The sequence below is a fragment of the Odocoileus virginianus genome, chromosome 2 (assembly GCF_023699985.2).
Source record: "Odocoileus virginianus isolate 20LAN1187 ecotype Illinois chromosome 2, Ovbor_1.2, whole genome shotgun sequence".
Classification (NCBI taxonomy): domain Eukaryota; kingdom Metazoa; phylum Chordata; class Mammalia; order Artiodactyla; family Cervidae; genus Odocoileus; species Odocoileus virginianus.
In genome coordinates, this window is record NC_069675.1 from 69,522,500 (window position 1) to 69,543,857 (window position 21,358).

The following is a 21,358-nucleotide window of genomic DNA, read 5'->3' on the forward strand; positions in this document are numbered from 1 at the left end:
TTTGTCCCTGTCTCTAGGAGGCTTTCCATCTGCAATTGGAGACAGACAGTAAGTAGATAGTCGCAGGAGATAGGAGATGTGCATATAGAAAGGGACCAGGATCAGGTCTTCTGAGGAAGTCAGGGAAGGCTGCATGGAAGAGGAGACACACCAACAGAAGGATTAGAAGTTTGAAGAGGGAGCCAGAAGGTTGGGGTGTGGGACAAAAGGGATGGGTGCATCCAGGATAAAAGTACAGCAGCCACAAAGGCTTGGGGCTGTAAAACAGCAATCCAAACTATTCGGAGAGGGGTCAACAGCTATGCCTGGCAGAAGCACAGGGGAAGGGTAGGGTGAACACTGGGGGCCAAGCAGAGCTGCATCAGGAGGCCCCACAGGGGGTGCTAAGGTCGGCAGTCTCTCCCCCAAGCACTGGGGAGCCTCAGGTGAGTTTGAAATAGGGAGTGAGAGAGGGAGGGCCTCTTTAAGAGCTTTGTATGGGAGCCGCGTGGAGATTTACCGAAGGGGTTGGGGACAGGAGGGCTGCAGGCCAAGAAACCAATCAGGAGATTCCTCCATCTGAAGCCATACCACACATCTGGGGGCATGGGCAGAGCTGGGACCTTGCCTCGGCCACCCTTGCTCGGGGACCTCTGCCTCCCTGGTCCTGAGGCAGGCAGAACTGTGGCCCCAGGGTCCCAGGACCTGATGACCTGGCCTCCACGGCCTATCCCAAGGGTGGGTGCAGCCCCCGCTTCTCACCACCGCAGAGCACCAGTTCCACCACAAGTGGGCCGTCCTGTCCGACCCTGACGACATCTCCGCGGGGCTGAAGGGCTATGTGAAGTGCGACGTCGCTGTGGTGGGCAAGGGAGACAACATTAAGACTCCCCACAAGGCCAACGAGACGGATGAGGATGACATTGAGGGGTGAGCTCCCATCCCTGCCCCGCCCCTGGAGATCTGGTCCAATCCTTCCTGGGGTGCACAGGGAGCCCCCCACGGTGGACTTGGCCCAGAGACCTCACCTTCCATCTTCCTTATCTGCCCGCCCAGATGGCCCTGCTCTCCCTGGAAGGACGGAGGCCAGGGCCAGCCTCAGTGTCTGGGGACTCTCCTCATGGGGCAGAAAGGACTGGGGCATAGTCGAGGGTGACAGCCATCTGACATCCATGCTGCCGACTATGAGAAATTTGGGGGGAAAGTGTGCATTTCCAGAGCTGCAGGGCCTTGAGTCTACACCCAGGAGAGAAAGGGATTTTGTTTTCTGAAGCAATTCCAGGGAGTTGCCAGGGGCTATTCAGTAATATTCTGGAACCTTATCTGGATTCAGTGGAAAAAATCCAGGATCCAGTGGATCAGGCCTTCCTTGAGCCAGGGAGGGAGAGAGGGGACCACTGGTGAGGTTTTTGCATAAAAGACAAAAGATGTGACACAAAGTACTCATATATTTTAATCTGTTTGAGCCTTATCGTATCCATGGGAGGTGCGTGTTATTACTCCCATCTTAAAGGTGAGGAAACTGAGGCTTAGAGAGATGGGGAGATTTGCCCAGGATCCCACAAGAGAGCAGGTGCCCTAAATTCTGGTGTCTTTAGTTCTAGTATGGGCCTTCTCAGCCGTCCTTCACCTGTGGTCCTGGGCCCCAGAGGTATGGGGATGTTGGGGCAGGAGTCAACCAGGTGTGGCTGCCGCAGCCCTAGCTGTTCATGTGGCAGGAACCTGCTGCTCCCCGAGGGGGTGCCCCCTGAACGCCAGTGGGCCCGGTTCTACGTGAAGATTTACCGAGCGGAGGGGCTGCCCCGCATGAACACAAGCCTCATGGCCAACGTGAAGAAGGCTTTCATTGGTGAGAACAAGGACCTGGTCGACCCCTATGTGCAAGTCTTCTTCGCCGGCCAGAAGGTATTGGGGTGCAAGAGGCTGGGAGATGGGGTGAGGTGCAGGGGATTGGGCGTGGGGTCCTGGGAATGAACAGGAGGCAAAATCAGAAGCCACGAGACTAGGCTTTGATTACCTTGGTGCATCACCTCTAGAAGTGAGGAGAGAGAGATGAGCGAGTCCAGCTCAGAGGGACTGGGGTGGGGCCAGGCTTGGCCTTAGGGATTCCTCCCCGCCCCCAGGTCACCAAGCACTGGGGGTGGGGGCACTGAGAGGGAGGAGAGCTAGAGAGACGGGGGTGGAGAAGAGTATGGAGGTAAGTACACACACATACACACACACACACGCACACTCGTAACACATACACACACACAGATACAGACACACATGTGCACACTCAGGCAGGCACACAAATCCTAACTCTCGCTCCCTCCCACCAGGGCAAGACTTCAGTGCAGAAAAGCAGCTACGAGCCGCTGTGGAACGAGCAGGTGGTCTTTACAGACCTGTTCCCCCCACTCTGCAAGCGCATGAAGGTGCAGATCCGGGACTCAGACAAGGTCAATGACGTGGCCATTGGCACCCACTTCATTGACCTGCGCAAGATTTCCAATGATGGAGACAAAGGTCAGCAGTTGGAGACTGGAGGTGGGACTTGGGGCTGAAGGGAGTGAGTAAAGGAGACTCCTCCACACACATGCGCCCGCACACACACACACACCACCACAACCACCGCCTCCGTCACACACCTCGGACTTAAAGGTGCCTCCAGGGAAGGGTAGAGACTCATGGTCAGGTCTGCACAGAGCTGCCTGGGCCTGCTGAGCCAGGCTGCCTGGATTTGAACTCCAACTCTGACAGCTAGAAGTTTCATGACCTTTGTACCTGTTTTGTCATCTGTGAAATGAAAATAATAGTAATTATATACATATTATAGGTGTGTGTGTGTGTGTGTGCGCACGGGCGCACACACATTCAGTCACTCCAGTCTTGTCTGACTCTTTGCAACCCCATGGACTGTAGCCCATTTGTGCCTGTGGAATTTTCCAAGCATGAATACTGGAGTGGGTTGCCATTTCCTACTCCAGGGGATGTTCCTGAACCAGGGATCAAACCCACGTCCCTTGCATCTCCTGTATTGGCAGGCAGATTCTTTACCACTGCACCACCTGGGAAGCCCATATATGTGTGTACTACTGCCATAGTACCTATCTATTGACTTGTAGGACCGGAGCATTGAGCTGGGTACCAGGGATACAGAGCAAGGGGGGAATTCATCCTGTTCTCATGATGTTCCCTGGGGATGAGGGAGACGGGTGTGCTACCAAATGCACAAAACCTGAGACAGAAGGCACAAAAGCCACAGACTGTATAGTTACGTTTGTATGAAAAGTCTAGAATAAGTAAATACATAGAGGCAGAAAGCAGATGAGTGATTGCCAGGAGGTGGGAAGAGGAGGGAATTGGGACAAACTACTGAGAGGTACGGGGTTTCTTGAGGGGGATGAAATGTCCTGGATGGCTGCACAATGCAGTGAATGCACTGAAAACCACTGAAATGTGTCCTTTAAAGTGGTGAATTTTATGTTATGTGAAGTATGTCTCAGTTTTTAAAATGCTTTATTTTTTATAAACTGTGAGCTTTCCTGGTAGCTCAGACGGTAAACAATGAGCTCCTGCAATTCAGGAGACCCGGGTTCAATCCCTGGGTCAGGAAGATTCCCTGGAGAAGGGAATGCTACCCACTCTAGTATTCTTGCCCAGAGGATTCTATGGACAGAGGAGCCTGTCAGGCTACAGTCCATGGGGTCACAAAGAGTCGGATACAACTCTGACTAGTTTTTTATAAACTAGGCAAAACAAAAACAAAACACATAAAGCAGAGTTGGATCCATGCTACACATGAGACACAACAAATCCTAATGGGAGAAAAATAGTTGGGACTAGGAATTGAGGCAGAAAGAAAAGAAGAACTAAAGAGCCTCTTGATAAAAGTGAAAGAGGAGAGTGAAAAAGCTGGCTTAAAACTCAACATTCAAAAAATTTAGATCATGGCATCTGGTCCCATCACTTCATGCCAAATAGATGGGGAAACAATGGAAACAGTGACAGACTTTATTTTTGGGGTCTTCAAAATCACTTCAGATGGTGACTACAGTCATGAAATTAAAAGATGCTTGCTCCTTGGAAGAAAAGCTAAGACAAACCTAGACAGCATATTTAAAAGCAGAGACATTACTTTGCCAACAAAGATCCATCTAGTCAAAGCTATGGTTTTTCCAGTAGTCATGTATGGATGTGAGAGTTGGACTATAAAAAAAGCTGAGCACCCAAGAATTGATGCTTTTGAACTGTGGTGTTGGAAAAGACTCTTGAGAGTCCCTTGGACTGCAAGGAGATCCAACCAGTCCATCCTAAAGGAAATCAGTCCTGAGTATTCATTGGAAGGACTGATGTTGAAGCTGAAACTCCAATACTTTGGCCACCTTATGTGAAGAACTGACTCACTGGGAAAGGCCCTGATGCTGGGAAAGATTGAAGGTGGGAGGAGAAGGGGACGACAGAGGATGAGATAGTTGGATGGCATCACCAACTCTATGGACATGAGTTTGAGCAAGCTCCAGCAGTTGGTGATGGACAGGGAAGCCTGGTGTGCTGCAGTCCATGGGGTTGCAAAGAGTTGGACATGACTGAGCGACAAAACTGAACTGAGGAATTGGGGGGAGGGGCACTTCATGGAGGAAGAGTGTTTAACAGGTAGAGACAGAGAGACAGAGACAGAGAACCTCTCCTTTGCAGAAGCAAGTGACACCCCAGTGGCACGCAGGTCTGCACAGACAGCAAAGGGCTGGAAGGCCTTGCTGAGGAGCTAAGAAGGTGGAGTTTGTCCTCTAGGGACATTGTGGGGTGCCCTGCAACAGGTACTAGAAAGCAGGGACCATGAGTTCGCCCCACAGAAATGGATATGTGTGAATGTGGAGCCCCACAGCCAGCTCAAGCTCCTGCAGAGAATAAGCAAACACACGTAAGTGCCCCAGAAGTGAGAGGGCCACCCCACTGCCGCCCACACACAGCAGACACAGCTCGCCCCGCAGCCACCTGTGAGCCCCGCAGCTGCAGGCCCTCTGCTGCTTCAGACATTTCCCTGAGCGAGGCGTGGAGTCCTCAGCTCAGCAACCAGGAGGTGCAGGCCGGGAGCCCCAGAAACAGGTCTCTCCACCTGAGTGAGCCCTTGACCCCCTGCACCCCTGCCCACAGGCTTCCTGCCCACACTGGGCCCCGCCTGGGTGAACATGTATGGCTCCACACGCAACTACACGCTGCTAGACGAGCATCAGGACCTGAACGAGGGCCTGGGGGAGGGCGTGTCCTTTCGCGCCCGCCTCATGCTGGGCCTGGCGGTGGAGATCCTGGACACCTCCAATCCTGAGATCACCAGCTCCACTGAGGTGCAGGTGGAGCAGGCCACACCCATCTCCGAGGTGAGGCCCCAGGGGTCTGCGCTCCCCTCCAGAGCCCCCCCAAGCCCCCTCAGCACACTTCAACCAATGCAGCTTGGGCCTGGGCTCTGCCAGTGTCCACCCTGCCTGCCTCAGGGGCCCAGACCCCAGGGTGAGGCCTCCCTCCCCAGGAAGCAGCAAGACTTCCGTCCCCTCCCACTGCCTGTGCCTGCACTCTGCCCATCTCTGCTCCTTTCCTGGCCATGGTTGGCCTTGCGCTGAACAGAGCAGCGTTTCTTCCAGGGACAGGCTGGAGGGCCAAAGGAATTGGGCCTTCAGTGTCTGGCCTCCTAGTTCCACAGCTGGGTGGGATGTCCCCCACCACTAGCCCCAAGGGCCTGTCTGGAGACAGAAAGAGGCCTGGCCCTGGCCCCAACATACTGGTAAGCTTTCAGGATGGCTTGAACCACCTTCCCCACAGAGCTGCACGGGGAAAATGGAAGAATTCTTTCTATTTGGAGCCTTCCTGGAGGCCTCAATGATCGACCGGAAAAACGGAGACAAGCCCATCACCTTTGAGGTCACCATAGGTGAGAGCTGGGCTCACAGAGGGGTTTTGGGGCCCCGGGGCTGCAGAGTGGTAACTGCTGGGCCTGCTGCACAACCCTCGGGGGAGGGGGACTTTGACCATTTCCCTCAAGTGTCCTCAGGCGCCCACACAACACACAGTGACTGCACATCATGAGTGCACACACACCCCACGGGGTAAACCTTAGGGCTCAGCGGAGTTAGGGACATGAGAAGGAAACACGTCCTCTCTGCAGAAGGGAGCAAGGCCCCCATGGGACTAGAGAGGAGGGTCCTGCAGGGTCCGTGTCCGGGGCTGGACCTTGAGCTCAGTGGTCATCAGGGCTCCCAGTGAGATCTCTGCCAGAGTGCAGGACATGGCACCATCCTCTGCCAAGTGTCCTATGGTGTCTGAGCTCACACAGAGCCCAGCAGAGACCCCATTCCCTGACTCTTGCTTTTCCCAACCACAGACCCCTGGATTGGAGGGCAGGGTGGGGCCTAGTGGGAAAAAGCCTCTAGGCCATCGGGTGCCCCCTTCTGCTTCCAGGCAACTATGGGAACGAAGTCGATGGCCTGTCGCGACCCCAGCGGCCTCGGCCTCGGAAGGAGCCCGGGGATGAGGAAGAAGTCGATCTGATCCAGAACTTGAGTGACGACGAGACTGATGAGGGTGGGGACCTGGCCTCAGTCTCCTCCACCCCACCCATGCGGCCCCAGATCACTGACAGGTGAGCCAGGCGGGACAGAGGTCCCTGAGAGGCCCTGCCCGCTGCCTGCCATCCTCTCGTGGTCTGTCCCCTGTCCGCCTGCCTGGGCGCCCAGTCCTCAGTCTCCCACCTGCTTCCACCCCAGGAACTACTTCCATCTGCCCTACCTGGAGCGCAAACCGTGCATCTACATCAAGAGCTGGTGGCCTGACCAACGCCGTCGCCTGTACAATGCCAACATCATGGACCACATCGCAGACAAGCTGGTCAGGGCCAGGCCCGGGGTGGGAGGGAAACGGCAGAGGGGGCATGCTTCTGAGGGCCTCACCCAGCCTGGACACCGTCCCTGCCTCATACAAGGCCTGTCTGCCCAGCAGATTACCATGGGCATCGAGGAGGGACTGCAGAATGGCCCCAGCAGGTCCTGTGCTCCTGTCCCCACAAGGAGCAGTCCAGGGTCCAAGGGCTTCCCAGAGTGGAGTCTGTGAATCGAGGCCCGTCCAGTCTTGGGTTTCCCTGGAGGTGTCTGGCCAATCCCTCTCTCTCTCCCCACTTCCCCCCTGCATCTAATCCTGGGCTCTGTCCAACCCCTATGGGTCTACCAGGACCATAGACTCATGACCCAGAGATGGCTTCTTCCTCAGGAACCAAAGAATCACAACATGACAGCTTCCAGGTTCTGAAAACAAAACCTGGAAATTGGTATTTCTGGGCTTCCCTGGTGGCTCAGATGGTAAAATGTCTGCTTCCTATGTGGGAGACCAGAGTTCGATCCCTGGGTCGGGAAGATCCCCTGGAGAAGGAAATGGCAACCCACTCCATTACTCTTGCCTGGAAAATCCCTGGGACAGAGGAGCCTGGTAGGCTACATTCCATGGGGTCGCAGAGTCAGACATGACTGAGCGACTTCACTTTCACTTTTCTTTATGAGGGCGAAGCACTCCAGGGATGGTGCTCATGGGAGGTCCTAGGATACTAGCCCCTCATCCTCTTGATGAAAGAGGGAGATGTTTGGGGAGGCTGAGGGGGGCTGTGGCTCACACTCCTGGTTCACAGGAAGAAGGCCTGAATGATGTGCAAGAGATGATCAAAACAGAGAAGTCGTACCCTGAGCGTCGACTGCGGGGCGTCCTGGAGGAGCTGAGCTCTGGCTGCTAGTGAGCGGAGGGGCTGCCAGTGTGGGGCGGCAATGGGAGGCTGGCAGAGAAGGAGTCATCTCTGCTAAGCCCCGCTCCCACCCCACCCCCACCCCAGCCGCTTCCTCTCCCTTGCGGACAAGGACCAGGGCCACTCATCCCGCACCAGGCTGGACCGGGAGCGTCTCAAGTCCTGCATGCGGGAGCTGGTGAGGACACGGCTGGACCACTTGGGGACAGAGGGAGGGTCTGGAGGTGGAAAGGGAAGCCGAGGTGGGGGGACATCCGTCTCTGAGGTCACGGCCCCCAGGGCCAGCCCCTCCATCATGTGTCAAAACCTGAGCCCCACTTACACCCCCCCCCACCTCACAGGAAAACATGGGGCAGCAGGCCAAGACTCTGCGGGCACAAGTGAAGCGGCACACTGTGCGGGACAAGCTGAGGCTCTGTCAGAACTTCCTGCAGAAGCTGCGCTTCCTGGCAGACGAGGTGCGCCCTGTGCTGGAGCGCGGTGCCAACCTGGAGCAAGGTGGGAGGGGGCTGTTGAGGGACAGGGGTGACCAAGCTTTTCATCCTGCCCCACGCTCTTCCCACTCCATTGGCGGGAGAAGGAAGACCCAGCATCAGGTCCCTTCCCTTACGGGACACACCGGCCTCCCCCGCCCCACCCCATCCCAGCCCCAGCACAGCATCCCTGACGTCTTCATCTGGATGATGAGCAACAACAAGCGCATCGCCTACACCCGGGTGCCCTCCAAGGACCTGCTCTTCTCCATCGTGGAGGAGGAACTGGGCAAGGACTGCGCCAAGGTCAAGACCCTCTTCCTCAAGGTGCCAGAAGGGGAATGGATTAGCGGCGGATAGAGGGGCTGGGGTCTGGGCTACTCTCAAGAGGTCCTCTTCCTCTTGGAGGGAGCAGCGTCCACACCCTGGATCTGCCAGGCCTGAGCAGACAAGATGCTCAGACAAGAGCTAAAGAGAATAGGAAGGGGGATCCCACCCTGCCCATCCCCTTCTGTGCTGTGTTTCCCCCCAGCACAGCTCAGTGGGATGGCTGCGGTGGGGATGGGCCCCCTCTGACCACAGCTTCTTCAGCTCCCTGCCCCTTCCTCACCCCGCGGGCTCTGGCAGCTGACCCTGCGCCCACTCCCCAGCTGCCAGGGAAGCGGGGCTTCGGCTCGGCGGGCTGGACGGTGCAGGCCAAGCTGGAGCTCTACCTGTGGCTGGGTCTCAGCAAGCAACGCAAGGACTTCCTGTGTGGCCTGCCCTGTGGCTTTGAGGAGGTCAAGGCAGCCCAGGGCCTGGGCCTACACTCCTTCCCGCCCATCAGCCTGGTCTACACAAGTGAGTGAGGACTCCCAGGTCTGGGTGGCCCCGGCTCCCAGCCCTCACCCGGGGAGGGCACGCTGGCTGGTGGCCTGTTCCCCGAGCCTCAGCCTGCTCTTCCCACAGAGAAGCAGGCCTTCCAGCTCCGTGCCCACATGTACCAGGCTCGCAGCCTCTTTGCTGCTGACAGTACCGGCCTCTCGGACCCCTTTGCCCGTGTCTTCTTCATCAACCAGAGTCAGTGCACAGAGGTGAGGGCCCCGGGGAGGAGCGGGTGGCTCTGACTTTGAGAGCACTGGGGGGGCCTGTGAGTTTCTGCCACCTGGAAAAACAGAGCAGCCAGTACCCCAGATCCTTAGAGGGAAAGCTTGCAGATAACTGCAGGCCTGGGCCACAGTGGTGAAGGCTTTGATTGTGGTTATGTTCAACACAGAAGACATGGAAGATACTGGCGGGGGGTGAGGGGGGATGATCAAGAGCAGATCTCATAGAAGCCTTCATTTAAGATCCCCAGAAGAGTCAGAGAACACAGCACTCCTGCCCCTGAGTCCCCCGGAAACCACAGGAGTGACTGGGGGTGACTGCTGCTCGGGTATCTGCCCACCCACCATCACCCCTACTTGTTACCTGTCTACCCCACCCCGCTGCAGGTACTGAATGAGACCCTGTGCCCCACCTGGGACCAGATGCTGGTATTCAACAACCTGGAGCTCTATGGTGAAGCTCATGAGCTGCGGGATGATCCCCCTATCATTGTTATCGAAATCTATGACCAGGACACCATGGTATGGGTGGACTCTGGCACTTGCATTGGCAGCCACCTCCCCAGCCCACCCCCATAGCCCCTTGGCCAGGGTGCTTGCCAGGAAGCTGGGGATCTGGGCTGCTGACGAGCCCTTCCAAGAGACCCCAGGTGTCTTCTGCCCTCTCAGCCTGACCCCTCCTGATGCTGTGGGCCTCTGGGGTCTTAGGGAGGAGACAGGCCAGGGCATCCCCGCCTGCTGCACAGACAGACCAAGCCCAGGCCCAGTCGTGCCAAGAAGGCCTGCTGTCCCCAGCCTTCCCCCATCCTAGACCACCCAACTCCCCCCATCCCTGCGTACACAGGCATGAGCAGCCTCATAGCTCTCCATGGGTACTCTGGAGTGAGGGAGTGGAGGATTGGGGTGACCCCTCCAGAGCTGGGGAGACACTTACTACAAGCCACCCCAGCTACTGGGGAGCCCTGAGTGAGTTCTGGACTAGCACTAGGAGCACCTATTTCTAGATCTGCATCTGCCATTCACTGCCAGCCTCGCCTGTAGCTAGCCCAAGACTTCGTTTCCCCATCTGTAAAATGGGGTGATCACACCTGCAACTACATGGAGCTGTGGTGAAGTCTGAATGAGTGTGAATGAGTTCCTGCGTGTGAACGTGCTCGGTCAGCTCAGGCATCAAGAGGCCGCCTTGGCTGTTTGTCGCATCAGGGCAAAGCCGACTTCATGGGCCGGACCTTTGCCAAGCCTCTAGTGAAGATGGCCGACGAGGCATACTGCCCACCCCGCTTCCCACCCCAGCTGGAGTACTATCAGATCTACCGGGGCAATGCCACGGCTGGAGACCTGCTGGCCGCCTTCGAGCTGCTACAGGTGGGGCTGTTGGAAAGAGGGGGCTGGGTCAGGGGCCTCTCTCCTCCCCACCCTGCTGTGAGGCCACTGGGACTGAACTGGGGGCATGGTTCCTGGGGACCTTTGCTGTTTAGTCTTTTTTGTCTCCCTAGATCATGTGGCACCTAACTGGTGGGGGGAGAGAGCCCTCTCCCTGGGCTCACCAGGGTATGATGCTATGTCCCCCATCCCCCAGATTGGACCGGCAGGGAAGGCCGACCTGCCGCCCATCAATGGCCCAATGGACGTGGACCGAGGTCCCATCATGCCTGTGCCTGTGGGCATCCGGCCCGTGCTGAGCAAGTACCGGGTGGAGGTATGTGAGGGCCCCGCCCCGCGCCTCCTGGCCCTGCCCTGAACAGGCCCTGCCGAACTGTGCTTCCTGATCCCCCTCACCTTCTCCCCGTCAAGGGTTATATGCACACATCACACTGGTGGCATCAAACGCCAGGGGTTCTTCAGCAACCTCAGGCCATGCCTCGTTTTTCAGAAAAAGACACTGAAGTCCCAGGAGGGGAAGTGGCTGGCTCAAGGTCACACCTGGGAGCCAGCAGCAGACCCCAGCTCCCGCCCATCCCCTGCCCTTTCTGCACTGATTCACACTGTCCAGGACCTTTCCCAGCCTCTGTCTGCCCCCACACTCACCCTCACTGCCCCCCAAAGCCCCTTCAGGACACCCTCCCTCATTAGCTCTCCGAGCCCTGCCCCTCCTGGTGAGTGGCCCCCCCACAGCCGGTGCCCTTGACGGAGGGACTGTCCTCTCTCCCCACACCCCCACCCCCCCGCACACAGGTGCTGTTCTGGGGCCTGCGAGACCTGAAGCGGGTAAACCTGGCCCAGGTGGACCGGCCACGGGTGGACATCGAGTGCGCGGGGAAGGGGGTGCAGTCGTCCCTGATCCACAATTACAAGAAGAATCCCAACTTCAGCACCCTGGTCAAGTGGTTTGAAGTGGTGGGTGCAGGCCCAGGCGTGGTGGGGCAGGGCTGGGCCATGCCTCTGCCTCTTCTCTGAGCTCAGGCTCCCTGCCCCCACCCCCAGGACCTCCCGGAGAACGAGCTCCTGCACCCGCCCTTGAACATCCGAGTGGTGGACTGCCGGGCCTTCGGCCGCTACACCCTGGTCGGCTCCCACGCCGTCAGCTCCCTGCGGCGCTTCATCTACCGGCCCCCGGACCGCTCGGCTCCCAACTGGAACACCTCGGGTATGGTTGCTCCCGAGGCCCAAGGCGGGGGCTCCAGCTTGCAGTCCAGACCACGTGGTTTCCTCCTGGGGGCGTCCCCAGGTGGGGTAGGGGAGGCCAGGAAGGAGGGTCCACTGTGGAGGGGCTGTCCAGGAAGCCCCAAACTAGTGCCAGAAAGGCCAGAGCCGAGGCGTCCTTAGAGGGCCTGAGGGCAGATGGCCTTCTCTGTCTGACCCCAGAGAAGACTCTGCCCTCCCCACCCCCTACACAGCCTCCACTGTGTCACCCAGCACAGCTCACACTCCTCTCTGGCTCACCTCCTCCCTCTCCTTATGCCCATCTTTTCTCCCTCAACTGTCGCATCCCTCCCTCTCCCACTCGGAAAGCTCCAGAATCAGTTTTAGGCCTCTGGTCCTTCCAGCCACTCCGACTCTCACTCTTCCTCCTGCTCCTCCCTGTCTGTCTGTCTGCCTGTCCGTCTCTCTGTCCAGGCAGGCTCCTCCAGGGCCGCCGTGTGCTGTACAGTGGGGGCCCCTCCTCTCGCCCCACAGGGGAGGTTGTGGTAAGCATGGAGCCGGAGATGCCCGTCAAGAAGCTGGAGACCATGGTGAAGCTGGATGCGGTAAGGTGCCTGGAGAAGTGCAATTGCGGGTGACACTTTCCCAAAGCCAGGCCACCCCCACCCCACCCACCAGACAACACATTGTCACTCCTCCTTCAGTATGGGGTGGGCCAGGGCTAGCCCTGACTGTGTGTGCACGCAGCCCTATCCTAGAGTGTCCAGGAAGGCAAGAATCTCAATTCTGCATGTGTGTGTGTGTGTGTGCCATGAACATGCGGTACACTTGTTTGAGAGAGCAATAACGTGTGAAGTGATAGCCTGCCATTGTTTTTATTCCAACAAACGACACCACAGGCAAGGAATCTTTGTGTGAACACCAGTGTTCTCTCCAGAAGGTCCAAGTTTTCTTTCTCAGCCTTTTACAAACTACCCTCCCCAGGCCTGGATTGGGGCAGGAGTTCAGGTGGAAGTGCCTTGCTCCTCCTGGCTTAGGACCGGGACTGCTGCTCTGCCAAAAGGGGCCCTGTCACCTGGGTGTTCAGATACGGACATGGAGTCTGCCGGAGAGGGTGGGATGGAGGCTGGCCTGGAACAGGTCATCCTGAGTCCAGGCAGGACTGAGAGGGCAGGAGGCAGGCTTACCTCCTCACTGCCTTCTCCAAATCCCGTTCTTGACATCGTGTGCTTCTAGCAGCCTGTGACGTCTCCCAGCTTCTGAGATCTGGGCCGGGTCCGAGAGGATCCTTTCTTACCCCATCACTCTGGTTCCCAGAGAGTCTGGGCCAGTGGCTGAGTTAGCAGAGGGCATGGCTCATGGAAGAGGCAAGCAGATGAGGCCTGGTGCCTGGCCTGTGGGGCTGGGATGGCACCACCAGGGGCTGTGGGGCTAAATCTTGAGATGCCACGTCCCTCCTCGGATCCCAGTCTCTGAAGCTTCTCCTGGGGGTGGGCAGCTAGTTTCAGGCCATCAGTGAACAAAGAGGACAGCACAGACCTGAGCTTCACCATTGTCCCCATGGGCTCTGTTAGGGCCTTTTTCATCAGGGTCCCCTTCAGCTGTATAATTGTGTCCATTTAGTCATTAAGGCACTTGCCTTTCACCCAACCAACATTACCAACATCCAGTCTCATGCCATGTCAGCCTCCCCTCTTGACCCTGACTGCCCTCTGCAATCATCTGGGAAATTCACAACTCTCCTGGTGCCCAGGACCCCACCTTGGACTCAGTGGGGCCCTGCAACTGATCATTTTTAAAAGCCCCCAGTGATTCTCATGTGCAGTCAGGTAGGCAAACCACCACCCTGGAAGTTCTGAGGAAACATCTCTGAGCAGACCTTCCACAGTCCTGGAATTGGCCTTGTGAGCACAGCACTCATGACCCAGGGACCATCCTTGTGTGAGCCCCTCCCTGCACCCTCCCTGGCTGGGCCGCTGCCCACCACTTCCGGCCCAGTGGCTAAGTCTGTCCTTGTCTCCTTGGTTTCCCTCTGCAGACTTCCGATGCCATCATCAAGGTGGATGTGGTGAGTGGGGGGACCGTTGGGGAGCTCTGGGAAGAGAAGACCCTACACTACATAGGGTATCAGGCCAAGGGAGGCAGTGTCAGGGGCTGAGCCACCCCACAGCCCCTGATGCTCCGGCCAGCATAACCCCTCCTAAGAGGCAGAGGGAGAGAGCTGCTTGGGCTGCAAGCCCCTGCGCACCAATCCCGTCTTGGCCGGGCTCATGCCGGTGGGTCATGACACTCTCTGGGCCGTGGCATCAATTTCCGTAAAACAAGGTCCCGCCCCTTTCATACCGGTGGCTTCACAGAGCCCCCTGGAGCCCAGGGCTTTCCAGGAGCAGATGGTCAGAATGGATGGGGGACCCCCAGGTTGTCCAGGGCTCTGGGAATGGCCAGGGTGCAGGGACATATGCAGGACTCTGGACTGGCCACCCCTGCAGGCTGATGAGGAGAAGGAGAGGAAGAAGAAGAAGAAGAAGGGCAGCGCGGACGAGTCAGAGGAGGAAGAGCCGGATGAGAGCATGCTGGACTGGTGGTCCAAGTACTTTGCCTCCATCGACACCATGAAGGAGGTGAGGCCTCCATGCTGGGCAGGGGCCAAGGAGGGACTGGGCTGGGAGAGGCGTGCCAGCTCCACGTCAGACCCTCCTATCCGGCTTCCTTCCTGCCCCTACCAGAGTGGGCTCCCTACCCCATCAACATTAGCGTCGAGCAGTCTGTCTCACACCCTTGAAGTTCTAATTCATCCTTTTCCAGTCTACCTTCTCGGGCTTGGTTTTCTCAAGTCCTCATTCATTTCAGTTCAGTTCAGTCGCTCAGTAGTGTCCAACTGTTTGCAACCCCATGAACCATAGCATGCCAGGCCTCCCTGTTCATCACCAACTCCTGGAGTTTACCCAAACTCATGTCCATTGAGTCAGTGATGTCATCCAAGTATCTCACCCTCTGTCATCCCCTTCTCCTCCTGCCCTCAATCTTTCCCAGCATCAGGGTCTTTTCAAATGAGTCAGCTCTTCACATCAGGTTGAGTATATATGATGAGTCAGACACCAACCTAGGTGCTACAGGAGCCAAAAGAAAAGATGCCAAACCTGTGCTGAGTATTTACTGGACATGCAAAATGCACATGTAAATACAGTACAATGTGATAACAAAGGCAATTCAGTGCCTAGGAGACAGGGAAAGCCTCACAGAGGAGGTGACCTTTGAGGAAGAGGAGAAACATGCACTCAGAGGCCAAAAGGAAACAACAACTTCTCAGTAGTACTTGCACATCTATTATCATTTTACATATTATGCTATTTATTTCACATGTCTTGGTCACTGTTGCTGTATAAAATGTTCTTCCCCAGTTGTGCACATACAGGTCTACTGAGTCAGCCTGCAAATTCCAGAAAGCTCATTTCTCCCCTTCCTCATTTGTCTCTTGTCTACACTGCCAACCTAGCTCAGGACAGGCACCCAAGACTGACCAACTGACCAGAAGGGACACGTGCCCCTCGTTGTGTTTCCCTGACCAAGCTGATCCAGCCACACTCTCTCCTGAGGCCCTTTTTATGACCCGAGTTGTGTGTGATGTTTGCCATTCATATTAAAGCATAGGCTAAGCTGCTGTAGCAGGTCAGATTGCTATGAACAAGAAAGCTGATATGGTGATTCACTGGGGTTGGAGACTGATATCCTGCCATCTTGTTACTGGCATCTATATGGTTAGAGATGGCTTACCATCACATGCTAATACCAATGCACAGGAAGGGTAAAGAGAAGAGGAGCAGGCATACTCCTTTCCTCTTGCGGGCCCAGCCTAGAAGCAGCACAGCACATAAGCACATCCAAGCACTTTGGCTAGAATCTAATCCCATAGCCATACTTAGCTGCAAGGGAGGCTGGGAAATGTCTTTAGCTAGGTGACTCTGTGCTAAAAACTTTTAGAGAGCAGGAGTGCAGATAATTGAGGGACATCTACTAGTATCTTCTACCACCAGCACCTCCTGGATTTAAGTTGGAGCTTCGGGAGATTGCCTGTTGTCTCAAGTCTGTTCCTGTAATTTGCACAGGCTGCCACCAGGCAGCAGTGGCACCTTGGATGAAGCCTGATGTTTTAGTATCCAGTGTGTACTAACTGAAGAAAATAAACCATGTTTTCTTATCCAGTTATACTTTTCTACATTAAAACACTAAAACATTAAAACTAAGAAGCAATGTTAAAAAACACATATTTTTCAATCATACATAATGGAAAGAATCATAAAACTCCTACGTACACTTAAGTCATATTTTACACTATAAACTTTTTAAACCCACTTAGGTTAGATAGGTTTGAAACTCAGTGGGAAAGAGTTTCTGTTTCTAAAAATTTAAGACTGGTCTGAGACCACAGTGTGGGGTCAACAAACCCCACCCTAGGAAACCTACCTTCCCTTCTCCTCACCTCATTTTTTGGCAGCAAATTCGACAACAAGATATCTCAGGAATTGACTTGGAGGAGAAGGAGGAGATGGACAGCACCGAAGGTGAGAGCCCTGGATCTCTGCTTTCATCTCCCAGCCCATCATATGAGTGGCTCCTCCGCTCGTCACGCCAGCTGCTTCTCTTTCCCCTTCCCGTGGGTCCTAACAGCTGCAGCAGCCTACGGCAGATATCCTCAGGCATCCCCGAGGCCCTTACCTAGAGTGGCTTTTACTCTGACCAGTTGAGCAACCACAGTGATGGACAGACATTTAGAGCCATCAAACATCAGCGCTGGAAGGGACCTCAGAGCTTATCCCATTCTGTGTCTTCCAGACCTTTTCCATGGAACACTACAAATGGATTTTCTAAAGGGAAAAGAAGGTTCTGAGGCCAAATTGGCTAAACAGGTCCCTTGGTGCAGGACTTCTCAGTGCCTTTAATATACAAATGCTATTATAAATCTCTAAAAGGAAGACAGAATAAAATATTTTCCCAACTTATGATATATATATAATTATATATTATATCATGCATATACATATATATATCCTTTCTCTTAAAGCATTCCAAAAACACCTACACTTATGTTTCACTGAATGCTGTTTGGAAAATGCTAATATAGAACAGTTCTCTTATTAGAGACCTTCAAAGTTAAATTAGTGAAGTGATGAGGTAGGTCTCCAGCCCTGGCTTTCCTGCTCAGATCATTTCTGCCTCCTTGTCTGTTTCTGGCCAGGCCTGAAGGGGCCGATGAAGGGCAAGGAGAAGGCGAGGGCTGCAAAGGAGGAAAAGAAGAAAAGAACCCAGAACCTGGGCCCTGGCCAGGGGTCGGAGGCCCCCGAGAAGAGGAAACCCAAAGTTGATGAGCTCAAGGTGAGGGTCTGGGAGCAGACCCCGCCAGGGTGTGGGGTCGTCATGCCCAGGTCAAGACAGAGGCCTGTAGGCCTGCCTCGCCTCCCCTGATGGGCTGGCTTGGCTCAGGTGTACCCCAAGGAGCTGGAGTCAGAGTTCGACAGCTTCGAGGACTGGCTGCACACGTTCAACCTGCTTCGGGGCAAGACGGGGGATGACGAGGACAGTGGGACCGAAGAGGAGCGCATCGTGGGCCGCTTCAAGGTCAGGCGGAGAGCACGGGCAGGGCCCTGAGTCCTGAGCCCCCCCACCAGCTCTCCTCCCCACCCCAAGCCTGGGGTTGACAGCCAAGGGGAACTGTCAGCTGCCCCGGTGGGAAAACTATGAGCATACTTGCATGCTGAGTGATAAGGGGCATCTGCCCTGAACCCACTCCCACACTTCACTCCCTGCAGAATTTCCCCCACTCTGGCCACTTCCTCCAGAACCCCTGCCTCTCCGTGACCCAGCAACTAAAAGGTTAAAGCCCCAAACCCCCGCAGTAGGGTGCAGACTCTCAGTGCTCTGGGTTATTTTAAATGCCACCCCTGCCTGTGCCCATGGGAACCTGCACCTTGACCCACACTTGCCGTACCCCAGGGCTCCCTCTGCGTGTACAAAGTGCCACTCCCAGAGGACGTGTCCCGAGAAGCTGGCTACGACCCCACCTACGGCATGTTCCAGGGCATCCCCAGCAATGACCCCATCAACGTGCTGGTCCGGGTCTACGTGGTCCGGGTGAGAGCCCCCTCACAGCCTCTCTCCCCAGACTCCCAGTCCTCCTGCCCAAGAGGGGCTGAAGCAGCCTCAAACTGATAGCCCCTAACTGAGAGACACCAGGGAGGGTAGCTGGCCTTGTGCCATCCTTTATAGAGGTGGAAGCCAAGGCCCAGAGATGGTCAGGGACTCACCTGGAGTCAGACAGCAACTCTCTGGTCCAGTGCTCCTGCCCTTCATTATCATGGGACCATCGGGAGGGTGGGGGTGGAGCAGGGACACTGGAAGATGAGGGTGCAGGGACCCTGCTCAAGAGCACCCCTCCCATCCCAGGCCACGGACCTGCACCCTGCAGACATCAATGGCAAAGCTGACCCCTACATCGCCATCCGGCTAGGCAAGACTGACATCCGTGACAAGGAGAACTACATCTCCAAGCAGCTCAATCCCGTCTTTGGGAAGTAAGGTCTCCTGGTGCCCCACCTCCACCCTGCCCAGACTTCCCCAGCCCAGACCCCCTCCTGCCCCACCCCACCGCACCCCGACCTTCAACCCTTCTCCCAACCCTGCCGCACCAGATCCTTTGACATCGAGGCCTGCTTCCCCATGGAATCCATGCTGACGGTGGCCGTGTATGACTGGGATCTGGTAGGCACCGATGACCTCATTGGGGAAACCAAGATCGACCTGGAAAACCGCTTCTACAGCAAGCACCGCGCCACCTGCGGCATTGCCCAGACCTACTCCGTGTGCGTGGGGCGGGGTGGGGCAGGGGGGCTGCCTACTACACCTTGACTTCAAAATCAAGATGCAAACCATGGGATTTGGGAAGGTGGACATATGGTTTCTGTCCCAGCCAGGCCTCCACCCCCACAGGCTCTGGGCTCAGCCTTCAGGGGCCAGGACTGCAGGTTCCAAGACAAGGAGAGAGCCAGGGAATTCCAGGACAGAGGAAACAGAGGGAGAGAAAAGCGGGCTGGGAGGAGAGGCAGGAGTGCGCTAGGAAGGGTCCACTGGAGATCTGGCCAGCCTGTGCCACTGCCTGGCTGTGTGACCCTGGGCCATCCCCTTAACCTCTCTGATTGTCAGTTTCCTCAGGGAGTCGTTGAAGTTCCAGAGGAGTGGACACAGTGGGGGGGATGGTGCAGCTGTGTGGGGCAGACTGGATGCTCGTCCTTGGGGAGCATGGAGCACACGGGGCCTGAGCCCAGGGCAGGAGGGGTCAGCCCCCAGCAGTCCTCGTGTCTCAGCTGATCCTGGAGCATGGGGCAGGGCTCACTTGCTCACATGGGGTAACAGCCAACCTAAGGAAGCTGGCCAGGGCCACTTACTACCTGGGGATGGCCCAGTCACACCCCAAGCCCCACCCAGCCCATGTGTCTCCTCCCACAGACATGGCTACAATATCTGGCGGGACCCCATGAAGCCCAGCCAGATTCTGACCCGCCTCTGCAAGGAGGGCAAAGTGGACGGCCCCCACTTCGGACCCCCCGGGAGAGTGAAGGTGTCCAACCGCGTCTTCACAGGGCCCTCTGAGATCGAAGACGAGAATGGTAATGGGATGCTGCATGCAGCTATGGGGGTGTCAAGAGGCCATGGAAGGACCCACACATCCTTGTGGTGGGACCATCCCTCTGCTCATCACCCCAGTGTCTGCCTCCTGTCCGCTCAGCCTCCGCCCTTCCTCCCCATCCCACACTGAACTTGCCCACTTGTCCCCTTTCTCTTCACACTGAACTTGCCCACTTGTCCCCTTTCTCTTCCTCTCAGCCTCCCTGTGGGGTAGGAAGATTCTTCCCCATTCTACAGATGAGGAAAGCGAGACCCAAAGGGTTTCAGTGACTTGCCCAAGGTCACTCAGCTTTTACAAAGCAGAGTGAGGGGAGTGTAGACCCAGGTTGGTCTGGCTCTCCCTACCCTTTTGCCCTGTGGCCCTTCATGGAGAACCAGCAAATGCCGGAAGCCTGTGCCATCCACCTTCAAGGTGCTGGACAGGACATAGCTTCTTCTCTTCCCTCGCAGCCCAGCGGGATTCTCAGGTCAGTTTCCCCCCAAGCAGGGAAAACCCAAGAACACAGACCCCTCTGGGCCCATGAGGCAGCTGAGAGCTTGGGCTGTTGCATCTCCCTCTGAGCCTCAGTTTCCACATCAGCAGACCAGAGAAGGGGCCTCTGTGTGCCCTTGAGCCCCTGGCCCAGCACAGGTCTCTTGTTCTGCTGAGCCCACGTATGAGCTGACCTCCGGCACCCACAGGGCAGAGGAAGCCCACGGAAGAGCATGTGGCGCTGCTGGCCCTGAGACACTGGGAGGACATCCCTCGCGTGGGCTGCCGCCTGGTGCCCGAACACGTGGAGACGCGGCCGCTGCTCAACCCCGACAAGCCGGGCATCGAACAGGTGACTGGCCTGAGTCTGACGTTCTTCAGTATTTGGGATCAGGGAGTCCCAACCTGGGTCCATAAAAAGAGCTCTCCATGCTATTTGCTGCTTCCCCAGAAGTATCAGGCGCCCCATACACACACACACACACACACACACACACCATGCCCTTCACCGTAACTACCAGGGCTCATGTCTTGGCTTTGAGTGAGAATCACATCACCTCTGGTGGAAACCTAGGGTAATCTCCCTCAGAAGCTGCAACTGGCTGTTGGTGACATCATATGGATTGCTGGCTACCAAGAATGAAAACTGATGAGTCCTGCCAGAACAAAGGTGGGGAGGGAGAGGAGGGCTGGCCTTGCTGGGCAGAGGAAGGAGTCGTGAGACATGCCACACCCCCTTCCTCAGGGCCGCCTGGAGCTGTGGGTGGACATGTTTCCCATGGACATGCCGGCCCCCGGGACACCTCTGGACATCTCCCCTCGAAAGCCCAAGAAGTGAGCTGCTCGGGGCCAGTGCCCTTCCCTCCCTGCTCCTCAATGCGTCCTTTCTGCAGGAGCCTCCAGGCCCAGGTCACCTTACTCAGTCCCACGTGGCCTTGTTGGGGGAACAGAGCTCCCCACGAAGAGTGCTGAAGGGCCTGCCCTGGGGAGGTCCCCTTGCTGAGGGGACCACACACCCCCACTGTGTGGTCTGCAAGGGCCATGGGTTCACACCGACACCCTCCCCAGGTGGGACCCTGAGTGAGCTGTTCCATGGCTCGCCACCAGGGGACACCCCAACCCGTTGTATCTCCAGGACTTGCAGTCCAGGGGTGTTAAGTACAGCAGGAGCCATTTCAGTCGATTTTTGGAGATTGACTCAACCTCACTCCTAAAGTAGAGATGGAATTACCTCATTTATCATGACAGTTACACTTCAGGAGGAAAATCCCCTTCGGGGGCAAGGATGTAAAAGAAATCAGATTCCAGGGTGATCCACTGC

At 56.4% G+C, this 21,358-nt stretch overlaps 1 protein-coding gene across 5 annotated transcripts in view; it reads left to right on the plus strand.

Annotated features, from left to right (window-relative positions):
- OTOF (otoferlin) overlaps positions 1 to 21,358 on the plus strand; it is a 90,014-nt gene that overhangs the window by 63,311 nt on the left and 5,345 nt on the right. For 3 of the 5 annotated variants that reach the window (XM_070450596.1, XM_020913840.2, XM_070450612.1), the window contains 30 exons: positions 750 to 909; positions 1,698 to 1,884; positions 2,301 to 2,487; positions 5,119 to 5,342; positions 5,782 to 5,890; positions 6,418 to 6,598; positions 6,723 to 6,843; positions 7,634 to 7,734; positions 7,832 to 7,922; positions 8,086 to 8,202; positions 8,392 to 8,544; positions 8,868 to 9,057; positions 9,166 to 9,290; positions 9,690 to 9,824; positions 10,506 to 10,667; positions 10,882 to 11,001; positions 11,478 to 11,639; positions 11,727 to 11,889; positions 12,360 to 12,490; positions 13,924 to 13,953; positions 14,375 to 14,506; positions 16,381 to 16,447; positions 17,122 to 17,258; positions 17,367 to 17,501; positions 17,877 to 18,014; positions 18,327 to 18,454; positions 18,572 to 18,742; positions 19,386 to 19,546; positions 20,247 to 20,389; positions 20,783 to 20,871. In XM_070450596.1, the coding sequence (XP_070306697.1) occupies positions 750 to 909; positions 1,698 to 1,884; positions 2,301 to 2,487; positions 5,119 to 5,342; positions 5,782 to 5,890; positions 6,418 to 6,598; positions 6,723 to 6,843; positions 7,634 to 7,734; positions 7,832 to 7,922; positions 8,086 to 8,202; positions 8,392 to 8,544; positions 8,868 to 9,057; positions 9,166 to 9,290; positions 9,690 to 9,824; positions 10,506 to 10,667; positions 10,882 to 11,001; positions 11,478 to 11,639; positions 11,727 to 11,889; positions 12,360 to 12,490; positions 13,924 to 13,953; positions 14,375 to 14,506; positions 16,381 to 16,447; positions 17,122 to 17,258; positions 17,367 to 17,501; positions 17,877 to 18,014; positions 18,327 to 18,454; positions 18,572 to 18,742; positions 19,386 to 19,546; positions 20,247 to 20,389; positions 20,783 to 20,871 (4,150 nt within the window). The remainder of the gene's footprint in view (positions 1 to 749; positions 910 to 1,697; positions 1,885 to 2,300; positions 2,488 to 5,118; positions 5,343 to 5,781; positions 5,891 to 6,417; positions 6,599 to 6,722; positions 6,844 to 7,633; positions 7,735 to 7,831; positions 7,923 to 8,085; positions 8,203 to 8,391; positions 8,545 to 8,867; positions 9,058 to 9,165; positions 9,291 to 9,689; positions 9,825 to 10,505; positions 10,668 to 10,881; positions 11,002 to 11,477; positions 11,640 to 11,726; positions 11,890 to 12,359; positions 12,491 to 13,923; positions 13,954 to 14,374; positions 14,507 to 16,380; positions 16,448 to 17,121; positions 17,259 to 17,366; positions 17,502 to 17,876; positions 18,015 to 18,326; positions 18,455 to 18,571; positions 18,743 to 19,385; positions 19,547 to 20,246; positions 20,390 to 20,782; positions 20,872 to 21,358) is intronic. The other 2 variants (XM_020913842.2, XM_020913841.2) reach the window with 1 other exon arrangement.